The sequence below is a fragment of the Ipomoea nil genome, unplaced genomic scaffold, assembly GCF_001879475.1.
Source record: "Ipomoea nil cultivar Tokyo-kokei standard unplaced genomic scaffold, Asagao_1.1 scaffold0875, whole genome shotgun sequence".
In the NCBI taxonomy this organism is placed as follows: Eukaryota; Viridiplantae; Streptophyta; class Magnoliopsida; order Solanales; family Convolvulaceae; genus Ipomoea; species Ipomoea nil.
Window position 1 is genome coordinate 259,810 of NW_017617303.1, and position 12,730 is coordinate 272,539.

General features: G+C 33.5%; 1 protein-coding gene across 1 annotated transcript; it reads right to left on the reverse strand.

Annotated features, from left to right (window-relative positions):
* Positions 1 to 8,569: 8,569 nt before the first annotated feature.
* On the reverse strand, positions 8,570 to 11,218 carry LOC109178921 (heat shock factor-binding protein 1-like). The gene is made up of 5 exons (XM_019328471.1): positions 11,087 to 11,218; positions 9,926 to 9,976; positions 9,703 to 9,726; positions 9,559 to 9,601; positions 8,570 to 8,960 (listed from the first exon to the last, which is right to left on the reverse strand). The coding sequence occupies exons 1-5, from the start codon at positions 11,087 to 11,089 to the stop codon at positions 8,818 to 8,820; spliced, it is 264 nt and encodes an 87-aa protein (XP_019184016.1). The 5' UTR covers positions 11,090 to 11,218; the 3' UTR covers positions 8,570 to 8,817.
* Between the last annotated feature and the right edge of the window lie 1,512 nt (positions 11,219 to 12,730).

The following is a 12,730-nucleotide window of genomic DNA, read 5'->3' on the forward strand; positions in this document are numbered from 1 at the left end:
AGAAGTGTAGGAGATCTATCGGTGAAAGAGATATGGATCATAATACTAGATCTAGTAAAGAAATATTGTCACTCTTGAAATAGCTTGAACAATTATGTCCTGCAGACGTTCGTCCAGATGACGAAAAACCCTAGTAAAAAATTTATAGGTGCACCAAACAAACGTAATACTAGGGATGCGGAACGACCAGATCAAAATATCTTTGGGAAATGTTTAGAATCTGGTTGTTTTAGAAATTGCCATTACTTTTACAAATATGGGAGTTTTACAAAAAGGTTATAGTTGTCGACAATACAATTGCCATTACAAATTGCTCGTTATATGATAATCTGGATCCAGAGTTAGGCACCAGAAGTGTCATGACTATTTAATATATAAAGGAGCAATTAAGGCATAGCTCGACTCACTAAAATGAATAAATTCTCTTTATAACAATACACCATTAAGCGTTAACCCTGAAGGTTACAAATGGGTGTGTACATGAAAGAGAATAAGAATAACAAGGTGATAAGATATGAAGTGAGTTTGTAGCCTACGGGTTCACGCAGAGACCCTTAATTGATTTTAATCAAATATACTCCCCGACGGTAAATGGCATTAAGTTCCGCTACATAATACAATTGGTAGAATAATAAATTTAGATATGCAATTAAATTTATTTTGAGAAATCCTGGATGGATTCATAATTCTCGAAATAAGGATTTATTTAAGTATTATTATGAGTCATTATTTACTCTTTAAAGGGTTGCGAATGGAGTTAATATCCTCATTGAAGGAATAATATGTACCATTGTGTGCTCGATAAAGGGTTGATAATGAACTTATTTATTATTTATTATCTCAGTCAAGATTGATGGTGTAAACATCAATGAAATATATAAAGAGCTTGATAATGTCTGAGACTTTTGAAATAAAAAACTTGTGAAAGCTATAAGTATTATCTCGACTTGAAGATCGAGTTTTTCTTTGAAGATTTCTTTTATATACGCCAGTCAGCGGTCAGCCTACATCTAAAGGTTTTTTTTATAAGTGTCATGTTTTTATCAAACTAAAGGTTGCCTAATAATCTTTTGAAGCAGATAAGGAACCTTTTTGGACTCGAAGTCCCTTACTTCATTATCGTTGGAGCACCATTATAGAACCAGAAGTTCCATAATCGCAACATATTTGCGATAAAATTGCTAGCAAAATCTAGTGCTCCCCTACAACTGAAGTACTTGAATAATGATTAACATATCCTCCGGTATCTTCGAGATACAAAGACATGACATTTATGTAAGAAACCATGATACGGTTTTAATAGGCTACTTGGGTACTGGCTGTTTTGTTTGATCCCCACAATGCCAAGTCCAAACTGGTTATACAATGAATTTCCCTAAATGTTCAAATGAGGACAATAACACTTGTGTTGCACAAATGTTATATGAGCTCTAGAAGAGGCATAAGATTATTGTACACTACTCTAGTGACAATCCAGAAGATTTGTCTAATCCATCTCTTCAAATTTTGAAATATATGTAAAACTTGAAGATTGTTATCTCCAGGGGGAGACGGGAAATACATTTACTTGAATCAATCTGGAATATTGAACGTAAAATCCTGAAGATTAAGTCATAAAAGACTAACAGTTGCGCACTATTTGCAACGCATAAAAACAAAAATATCATGTACTCTTTTCCTCACTAGTTTTCTCCCATTGGGTTTTTCTAGTGTGGTTTTTAACGAGGCATGAGTATGATATAATGATGTAAAAGAGGAAATGTTGCAAAATAATTGCTTAAATGGACAAACCCCAAAATTCTGAAGATTATGCGGTTTGCGCCCTGAAGGCTTATGGTTGTACTCTTTTTTCCTTAACTAAGTTTTTCCCACAGGGTTTTCTTAAGTTAAGGTTTTTAATGAGGCGACCAAATACAATATATGTTTTTACATATATCATGTACTCTTTTTCTTCAACTAGGTTTTTCCCACGTGGTTTTCCTAGTGAAGTTTTTAATGAGGCATGAATATATGTTCTACTGTACTATTATCTTGTCTAGGTTTTTCCCACGGGGTTTTCCTAGCAAGTTTTTGACGAGACAAGACCGTGATCAAATAATGTCCAAGGGGGAGTGTTATAAATATTATACTTATTATGGACATTATTATATAGTATTGTAACGTTTGTAACGGTTATGTAATTATCTCTCATTATTGCTTTTGTTAATTACCTTGTATGTATATATACTTCATACTTGTTGTATAGAGGTGAGATGGATGAATATGAGATTTCCCTTTTTTTTCTCTATTCTATTTTTACTTTCCAACAACTTAAACATAAACAAGTAATGAGAGTTTATGAAAGAAAGCTATACAAAATCTGCATACTTCAAGATGCAAATGATACAAATATAAGTAGTATGCCAAGGCAATTCGTGCCTTAGACCATTTTGAAAAACATAATAGTTTCTACTGGCAAGTGGATTAGGGACACTGAAGAAACCATTGCTACACTACCAACATTTAGATATGCAACTATATGGTTGAATATTGCCAACATTTGGAGGAACTATTTTCTTTAGGAAAAATTCATCCACTAGTTTGGCTAACAAATAAGACGAGAAAAATTGATACCGCCACTTAAAAAAATAAAAGGCATATCATATCCATATCAGGAAGAATCCAAAACTAAGCATGCAACAGCAATTTAATAAGCTTAAGGTTTGCATGCCATACCCAGGCACAATTGGGAGAACCCCCGGGAAACTGAATTAACACTTTAAGATGAGGGGATGAAACCTGGAAGATTTGTAGGTCAGTCCATGAAACCTTAAGCGCTTACGATTCCACAACAACAACAAGCTTGTCCCAAAAAGTATTATATAAATTTCAAGGGGTTCATGGTATGTTTTCATCAAAAAAATCAATGTTGATCCATTAGACTGTGTTCCAACGCGTGGGTTTCGATCCGCAGCGTACGAAGCCGTTTAGCAGTTACAATCGTCAAAACATGTATTTCATGTGATTGAGATGCAGACAGATTGAATAGTCATAGAAACAGATAAACCAACAATTTCAAAAATATTCATATATAGATGAATCTAAAACCCTATGACTTAAAAAGTCAGAAATTGGAATGTTTAACCTGGGGGTTTCCATTGTTGGTGTGTCAATAGAGCTCCAGTATGCCTCATCATCTCGGTCACTCACCATTCATCGTCTCTCACGAACGATCGGACGTCGCAGTCCGAGACCAGATTGGCCTTCTCTTCTCGGCGATCCAAACAAGACTTGATTGGTCTTCGCAGCTGGCAATTGGCCTTCGACGAACGGAGGTCTCCGGGAGTCAATGTGCCGCCGGTCGCTTTCTACCAAACATCTCCGTAACGTCTCCGATAATCATTGGGTAGAGCATCACTGCTGATAACGTGTTAAAATAAAAACAGAATGGAGAGAAAAGAGAAAAGGGGAATCTCTTATTCATTTATCTCATTATATCCTTATACATCATATATATATAATCTATACAAATTGACTGTTACAACAGTTACAAATCAAGTAATCAATGCCATAATAATGTCCATAAATATGAATTTATAACAATAACCCAAAAAGATAATCCAAAAGCCGATATAAACTGCAGTAAGAGAATCCATATATATAACCAAGAAAACCAATATAGCCGGGAAAACCAGTTATCAATAAATACACAAATTGTATTTATTCATATGAGATTACCAAAAGAGTTCCCACTCAAAATGTACATCGTGATTGTTTTCTTTGCTAAATTTTCTTTTTTTGCTTGAAGCTGTAATTGAGACTCCATAATAATTTCTTTGCTTTGTCTGAACCTGCACAAGCTAAATAGAAACGAGAGTCCTAGAACCAGGCACATGCTGTTGGAAAAAATAGCTTAAATGGCATAAAATTGCATGTTAAGTGGCTATTTTGTGGTACAATTATCAGTGGGGTCCACTTCCAATTTGGGTCGGGTCAAAGTGGATTCGGATTCTTCATAGTGAGATGAAGAGATTGATATATTGTACGCTCAAAACGGATAATGGGTGAATGAGATATTGATTCTCAAAGTAGACCCATTTGAGTTGGAAAATGAAGGGAAAAAGTGAGCTTTTGTCCCACATTGCTTTGGAATGAAGATTTTCCCCCCTTATATACAAGAGCTCTTTTAAAGCTTGTAGAATTGTATAGCATAGAGGTTCTCTCGCGCGAGGGGGGTGCAAATCAAATTTCAACTAGACGAGATTGAAAAAAGCTTGATTCAAACCCGAGCTTGGTAAATTATGCCAAACTTCGGTATCATTTTCCAACCGATATAGTCACTTGCCTCGGTTGGTCGGTATCATTTTCCAACCGATATAGTCACTTGCCTCGGTTGGTCGAAACCGAGAGCACCACTCTCGTGCTACAAGAGAGCACGAGAGGTTGTGGTGCACCGAGAGCACAACTCTCGTGCAACAGAGACCATGAGAGGTGCAAGGGCCGAAACTGGGTAAGGTCGAAAGTTGAGACCGAACCCTGTACGCCAACGGTCTGGAACCCGAAAGTTCTGACTATTATGGGGATTGAATTCATCTGTTACGGAATTAATATCCTATTAACTCCAATTTTGAATTCTGAATTCAATTCTCAGGTAGTGGCCTACTGTTATAGCTGTTGGAAGGCAGCTTTAATGTCATTTTTAATTGCCATAATAAAGGCTATTGGCTCCTTCAACCCTATATAAGAGAGGGTAGAGGCAGTAGAGTTTCACACACAGAAAAATAGAACACGAAAGTTCAATTTTTAGCCTCAAAACCTCTCTGCTTCTACTCCTTCTTTAGCCTATTGTGTTCATAACCGTGTCTTGCTCGCCGGATTCCTTGTTTGAGTGCTCAAACATTGAATCACTAGCATGTTTTATCCTGGGAAGCCTAGGCCACAACGCTCCTAGCATCTTTGGGAGGTGGCAAATAAGGTTTTAAGGAAAGAGTGCTCACTTGACTCTTGCAAATACCCAACACCAAACATGAGCCTTTTTCTTCATCTTTTCTTCCCTTACCGTTCGGTTGTTCGGTATATTACCGAACCAAACTAGTTCGGTTCGGTACGGTACGGTTCGATTCGAGAAAACTAAACCGAATTGCCCACTCCTAAAGTTAATTATCAAAATGATCCCCTGACTATAGCGGAATTATCAATTTGGTCCCAAGTTAACAGTTGATTAACGGTCAAACTAACAGAGGACCAAATTGATTAAAATTTTTAAAGTTGAGGGACTTAATTGGTTTAAAAAATAATCAAGGACTAAATTGGTAATTTTGCTATAGTCAAGGGACCATTTTGGTAATTAATTCGTCCTAAACCATTAAAACTGGTTGAAACCAAAAAAATAACAAAAGAAAAACATGAAGAGACAAAAATGCCCTTACTAAAAATAGAAAAAATCATGAGAATGACTAAAAGTATCCAAAAACGATAGTCTAGGATGTAAAATGACAAAAATGGTAGTCTGGGACTAAATTTGGAATTGCCACTAAAGACAAGGGGCCTCTGGTGGAATTAACTCCAAGAAAAATCATTATAAGATGTCAAATGAGCCTATTGGATAGGTAGTATTTGGACGTCATTGCATTTTTTTGATAGTTTAATTAGGGCAGAAGGGTCAAATAAATCCATGTACTAACATTGATTGTTCATCTAGCACCATTAATTAAAATATAGTCCATCTAGGCCATTATATTTTCAATTATTTTTCATCTAACATTTTTAGCAAGTTTCTAACAAGTAACCAATCTAATTTGTTTACATGGAAAAATAAAATAAAAAACAAAATGCTAACATGTTATTTTTTCGTCGAATTAGCTTGCTGTTTTGTCACTTTTTTTATGTAGAATAATTCTTCTTTTTTTTTTTTACGTATTTTCGGGTTATGTTGATTATTTATATGGCTTGAAAGATTCTAACTCCTCCTCTGTTGCGAGTGTTGAGTGTGAAAACACGTAAGGGTATTCTAAGCGGAATGTATCCATGATGTTGTTTGCCAAATGTATATTTTTGTCGTGGAGGGGGTACCCCATCGCCTTCAAAAACATGGTCACTCCCCCCTCCCCCCTCAAAAAAATTGTGTATTAGTAAACTGATTTTTCTTTACAAAATCACATAAGGCTCCGTTTGGAAAGCAGGAAAATGACTTCTGGCAAATGTTTTCTGGAAAATGACTCTGAAAAATGAGTCATTTTCCAGAAAACATTTTTCTTTCCGGTGTTTGGCTACACAACGAAAAACTGTCTTTTTATGTTTGGTTCATTTTCCATAAAATGAGCAGGAAAATGAACAGAATTGTATACTTCATTTTACAACTCAAATGGGTCTGCTTTGAGAATTTAATTTTCCATTCACTCATTATCCATTTTGAAAGTATAATATATTATAAATTTGGCGGGTTAGGGCCACAAAAAAAGTCCCGCGAAATAGAGGGCCTAATGGGCCTAGCCCTCTAAGACCCGCAACCCATGCGGGCTAACTCGCACGGGCTACGGGCCAACCCGCAGGCTAGGCCCTAATAACACACACACACACACACATTTAAAAATATAATTTTTAAAAAATTTTAAATACGAAAAATATTTATAGATTTTACTCTTTGTAGGCTTTACTTATTTTTTTAATTGCGAATAAAAAAGTCCACGGTCCGGCCCACGGCGCCCGTAAACCTGTGCGGGGCAAACTATGGTTGCATGAACCCTAGCCCACGGGTTTGGTGGGCCGGCCTGCAAAAGCCCGCTAGAAATTAGGCCAGACAAATTTTGCATATGCATACCTTGGAAAATGACTTTCAAAAAAAAAAAAAAAAAAAAAAAACTCATTTTTTTTCAAAACATAACTATTTTCCATCTCATTTTCCCGAAACCTGAAAAACATTTTTCAGAAGTCATTTTTCGGGTTTCCAAACGCACCCCAAGTGATATATATACAATAAGGACTCAACACAGCTAGTCTTAGATGCTAACTTCATAGTGGTGAAGTCACCAGAAGCAAGAGTCTACATATGCAGCACAACTTCACAACAACACCAGTTCTAAGGTGACATATTTGTTGGCATCATCATACAATAAGCCTTTACTCATGCAACGGCGTAAGTTGATAACAGCAATACCTTGTGACAATTGGAATCCTATAAGCAACACGACTCTTACAAGCAAGGACTTTTGTCATGTGATGTATGGCTTGCATTAGCACAACAACACTTTTCAATATTGGAGGGTTTCAACAAACACTAGAGGTTGAGAGCAGCACGAGTTTGAGCATACAATAAAAGTGTTAATAGCAAGACTTCTATTGAGCAATATGTGGCTGATATAACTAAGCAAAAGGACTTCTCCACTAACATTCACTGTCTATTCCTTACTGCTTTTGGATCGTTGGCACATTATCCAAGGTGAATCATATCTTATCAACAAAGGTTCTTGAAAATTGCAAAAAAAAAAAAAAAAAAAAAAAAAAAAAAAAAACATATTTTATGGTCAAATTGCAAGCAACTATTGGACGCAATCTGCACATGTCAAATCTAAACACAATAATCTTTAATTTTTTTATTTTTTTTCTTTTTGTTTCTGTTTTGTTTTTCACATGTATCTCCTTTTTTTTTACATTTAATTTGTTTATTTTTATTGTTTTATTATTTTAATTTTATTTTTTTGTAAAATATCAAATTTAATATTTTTGAATTAAATTTTGAACGATTTAATTACAATTAAAATTTAAAATGATTAAAATAAAAAGAGTAACAACGAAAATTATTTAAATGTTTGTAATTATCATTTTAATTAAATATAGGTACGTTTATTTTAATTAATTTCATTACAATTATAAATTTATAATTCAAATAAATAAAGAAGTAATTAAAATAAAGGATAAAAAAAATGGTGGGTCCATAAAAAAATTAATAAAAAATTTCAAATTAATGTGGAGAAAGATTTTTGTGATTGAGTGATGAGATGGATGTTGAGACCCACAAAAAATTGGAGAAAAAAAACTCTAACTTATATGGATGCTCTTATTTGGAATTATTTTCTTTCAACCTTTGTGTTAAATTGTTGTACCTATTGAGAGGTCAAAATAGAGGAAGAGTAATAGGAGTTGTCTTTGAAAACCTATATTAATTAATTAGTGTTGGCTTTGTAATAAAACATTTGATCTTTCATTCACTGTAATTGTATCAAGGAAATATTACATCATCTTGAATCACTATAAAATCTTCAGTCTCATATCAGCACTTTAATTTCTATCTATCTACTCTCACACATTCATTCATTTCAACAAAACTCTTTGAAAAACCTATTTTCCATTGCATAATCTTTTGATCTTCACTATTTAGTTAAAAAGTCACCATTGCAACTGCACCACAGTGAGCACACAGATTACATTCCATTATTTAAATAAAAAAAAATAAAAAAAAATAAAAAAAATAAAACCAGGTTTGGGAGGTGGGGGGAGGGGTTGAGCAAGTGCTTAAACCAGAGCATGTGGTTTTAATTTTCACCTGATAGGCATAAATCTATAATTTTTATCAGGTTAAACAAATAATGCTAAACCACATGGATAGGCTTGAACAAGCTCCCAAGTATATTACACTACATATAGAGAATACAACAAATTCAAGAAAGACCAAATGGCATTTGGAGAATTTTCCTTGTGAAATCCGGTTCTAAAGAAAATATAATTAAGATGCTGAAATTCCAAGAGTTAACCCACTATAGCAAAATAATCTTATGGAAATCATACCAAACATGACAAAAGCCCGTCCAGCCATATCTAGATACTACAGTATGCATAGTTTTACGCTGAATCACTTTCCGACTTGGGCTCTTCCTTGGACTTCAATGCCACTGATGGTGATGGAGACCCGTCTTGACCCATTTCTGACCTCAGATCATTAATGCTCTGCTCCAATTCATCAATCCGATTGCCCATCTCATCAAGTGCAACATTGTCAAGGGCAAAATTTATTTTTACACAAAGCATAATTAAGGCACTCTTAAACATTCCCATGACAGTAAAAGAGACTACAAATTCATCATGACACCTTTCTTATCGCCATTGGCAGTTGCAACATATTCACTTAAAATTGATTTTGAACTAACAGTCCGTTTGGAAAGCAGGAAAATGAGTCATTTTCCAAAAAACATTTTCTTTTCCCGTGTTTGGTTGCATTTTGGAAAACTTGGTGTGTTTAGTTTATTTTCTGAAAAAAATGAGTAGAATTGTATGTTTAAACCCTTCCGCCAAATTTTGGCGGAGAATGACTTCCGCCAAATTTTGGCGGAAGTCATTTTCCACCAAAATGGCATCATTTTCCCCAGTCAACGGAAAATGTTTTCCGTTGACTGGATTTTCCTGTTGCATCCAAACATTGAAAACTCGGAAAACATTTTCCAGGTTTCCAAGCGGACCCTAAAGGAAATGCATGAAATAGTTGGTCTAAGAAAGAAATGCAAGAGTGCAAGAGGTATATATAAAAATAAAAAATAAAAAAAAAAGGTGATATAATATAAAAAGAAGGCAATGGAAAAAGGATATTTTTTGAAATGATAGATTCAGACATTGCCTGAAACCTACTTTGCTGCAATGAAAAGGAAAATCATTTAAAAACTGATAGATCTGTGAAACATTCAAATGATAGAATTAATCAAAGAAAAACCCTGGAGGAGCCCGAAAACTCACCATTTGTTGAAGAAGATTTTGTACCTGAAAGGGGTATGGAAAGAAAACATTCACCATGAACACAAGAATGTATACTAGAAATCTTAATACTTGAGGTCAGTATTCATTAAATCCATTTTCTATTGCTGATATTACAATTGGAAAATCCAAGTTTGCTTGTTAGACACCCTGGAGTATTTATCTCAAAGAAAGTGAAAATTAAATAGTTTATACGAAAACTTACAAATACAGTCATATCAGTGCTTTGTTTTGAACTATCTCCATCATGCCCATCCTGCCAAACGCCAATTTCAGCAGTTCAACAAAAGAATACACATATAACCAAACAGATTTGAGGCTAGAACACAAATTCGCTCCCACCGGAAAATATTCCAGGTAGAAAACTTCATCTGTGATTTCTTAAGCATCTTTACATTTTAATGACATTGATGCTGAAATAGAAATCTTCTCTATTTCAATTTAACTAGTATTACAATATGATTATACGCCCCTAGACTGTTATAGTTAGTACCTTCGTTGCACTCAATCATAATAGATATTGAGGTTAACGACTTAACGGAAACTTGTATCAATTAAGTTTATTTGTCATATACCCACTGGAAACTAAAACTCAAGAATGACAAAACTAGGAAATACAACTTAATTGTCTCAAGATATAGCAAAAATGAGGCATTACAAGTGTGAAAATCCTAATCACTTAGTAAATAAATATGAAAGGAGAAAAACAACACTTGATAAGTAAATATGAATATCAGAAAGGGCACATATTAACCTTGAAACAAGTTCTTAATAGAGAGGTTCTCATTCCTAAACTGCATGAAAATAATCATAATTCTCATCTCATAGACAACTAGCAAACATAGATGAAGCACAACTAACTTCAATTCAGAAACTCTACAAACAGGACCCTTGTTGAAAATTATAAGCTGAAATCATAAGTAAGGTTTTCCCAGGAAATGGCAAAGCTATATATATATATATATATATTATCTACCAAGCATCACACTCCACAGCCCATTAAAACTAAAGTCTGAAGCCATCTAAGACATCTCTCTTAGTTTATCCGACCACATCCCAGCTAATGTGAAAATTGTGTTCATCATTTCACTACAAATTCTTGTTTTATATCAATAAATTGGTAATAATTTTTCTCAATTATCTTTCTCTCCACCTCTCCAGCAATTCCTCAATACACAAACTGAAATATATAGCAGAAAATTAATCAAAACTTGAAAACTGTAATACATAGTCCAAAATCTAAAAGCAGCAGTTCAAACAGGCCGAATATAGTTCATAGGAAAATTATTAAGCCCTAAAAATCTCAAATAAAACTCAATTGATTTTATTTTCAGGACACAGACAAATAAAACCAAATCAGATTTACCATTAATTCCGATTGATTCTCGAAGCTTGGAGTCCGAATGAGGAGGTGATTTGATTTGCTTGTGGGTATAAATGTGTTGAGCGGAAGTACAAAGTGAGGGAGTGTGATTTTTTGTGAGGAATTTTTAATTTTTTATGATAATTTGAATTTTGAAATAATAAAATGGGTCCCCCAACTTTTGTAATTTCTGCTTATCACCCCTTTAACACTTTTAGAAATTTTGAATTGAATCCACAATAATTTTAGGTTAAAAAACCCCTTCAAAAAAAATAAAATGGTTAAATAGTCCCTTGAAATTTAAATGATATAACAATTAGGCCAACAATAGAATCACCTTCTGAGGATTCTTTTATGGTGACCGGTAATCGGTGCCGGTTGATGGTTAATTTATAGTCTGTCAGAGGGTTATTGAAATCTTAGTAATCTGTTATCACAGGTCACTATTCGATTTTTAAACTTCACTGCACTAAAAATAAAATGTTGATGGGTTAATTGTAACTTTAAACAATTTAAGGTCTAATTAATTTTTTGGGTAAAATTTGAGAGTGTATTTGACCATTTTCCCTATATAAAAAATGTATCTTATATTAGTGATTTGTCTTACTAGATGGACCAATGTTCATGATTATAGAGAATGTTGAACGTGTAATTGCTATGAAACTATGCGAGACTATATCACTTGAATTATATAATTAGAGATAAATTATTTATCACACCACTTGGATATTATTATCAGCTGCTTAGCCATAATGTTATAATCTCAGTTCTAAAGAAAGGTGAAGAGGGTAAATACCAAAAGCATTCTCTCAAATTCATAGCACGTATCTATACACAAACAAATATTAAAATAAAAGAAACATTTTGGCGCTGTTTGGTAGATGGTTATTGCTGATAGCTGTTAGTTGATTGGGTTAATTAGAGGGTATAATTAGTTGGTAACATTAGCTAATTGTAGAAATGTGTTTGGTAAATTAATTGTTAACTGATAGCTGTTTGGTATAATTTCTTTTCTCAAAAAGCTAATTGAAGAAGTAGCTTTTCGAATTTTAACATTTTGAAGTTACAAAAAGGCAATTAACCAAATACTTATATTGATTTTTTAACCAAGTCAAAGAGCTAATAGTGATTAAATAAGTCAAACTTGGCCTATAGACTAACTATTTTACCAAACATGACCTTTATAATTTCTTGTAGTATATTCAGAATGCATTGATCAAAATACAAATCTATAACTAGCTTGTGATTGATTTTCAAAAATAAAAAATACAGAATTGAGCACATGGTCTTTTTTGGAATGCTAGTGGCTCTATTACAATATAGTATCTCATATACTTTCAAATTGAGCACATGGTCTACTTTCACATTTATCAAGAAATTAGTATTTATATGTGTGATGTGTAAAAATAAGTGTCCAACAATGATGTTTAATGTTAAAAGTATGATTCTATTATAATAATTTAAAATATAATAAATAGATAATATAAACCACATACTCTGTATTATATTTAAATGATTAATTATTAACTTAGTTTTTAGGTTTATATTAAGAAGATTTAATTATTACTATTTTTTTATGATGTGACAAATATCGGGGTTGGATTAGTAGTTCCATGGTTTTGTGTCTAAACCCGAGTGAATATGACT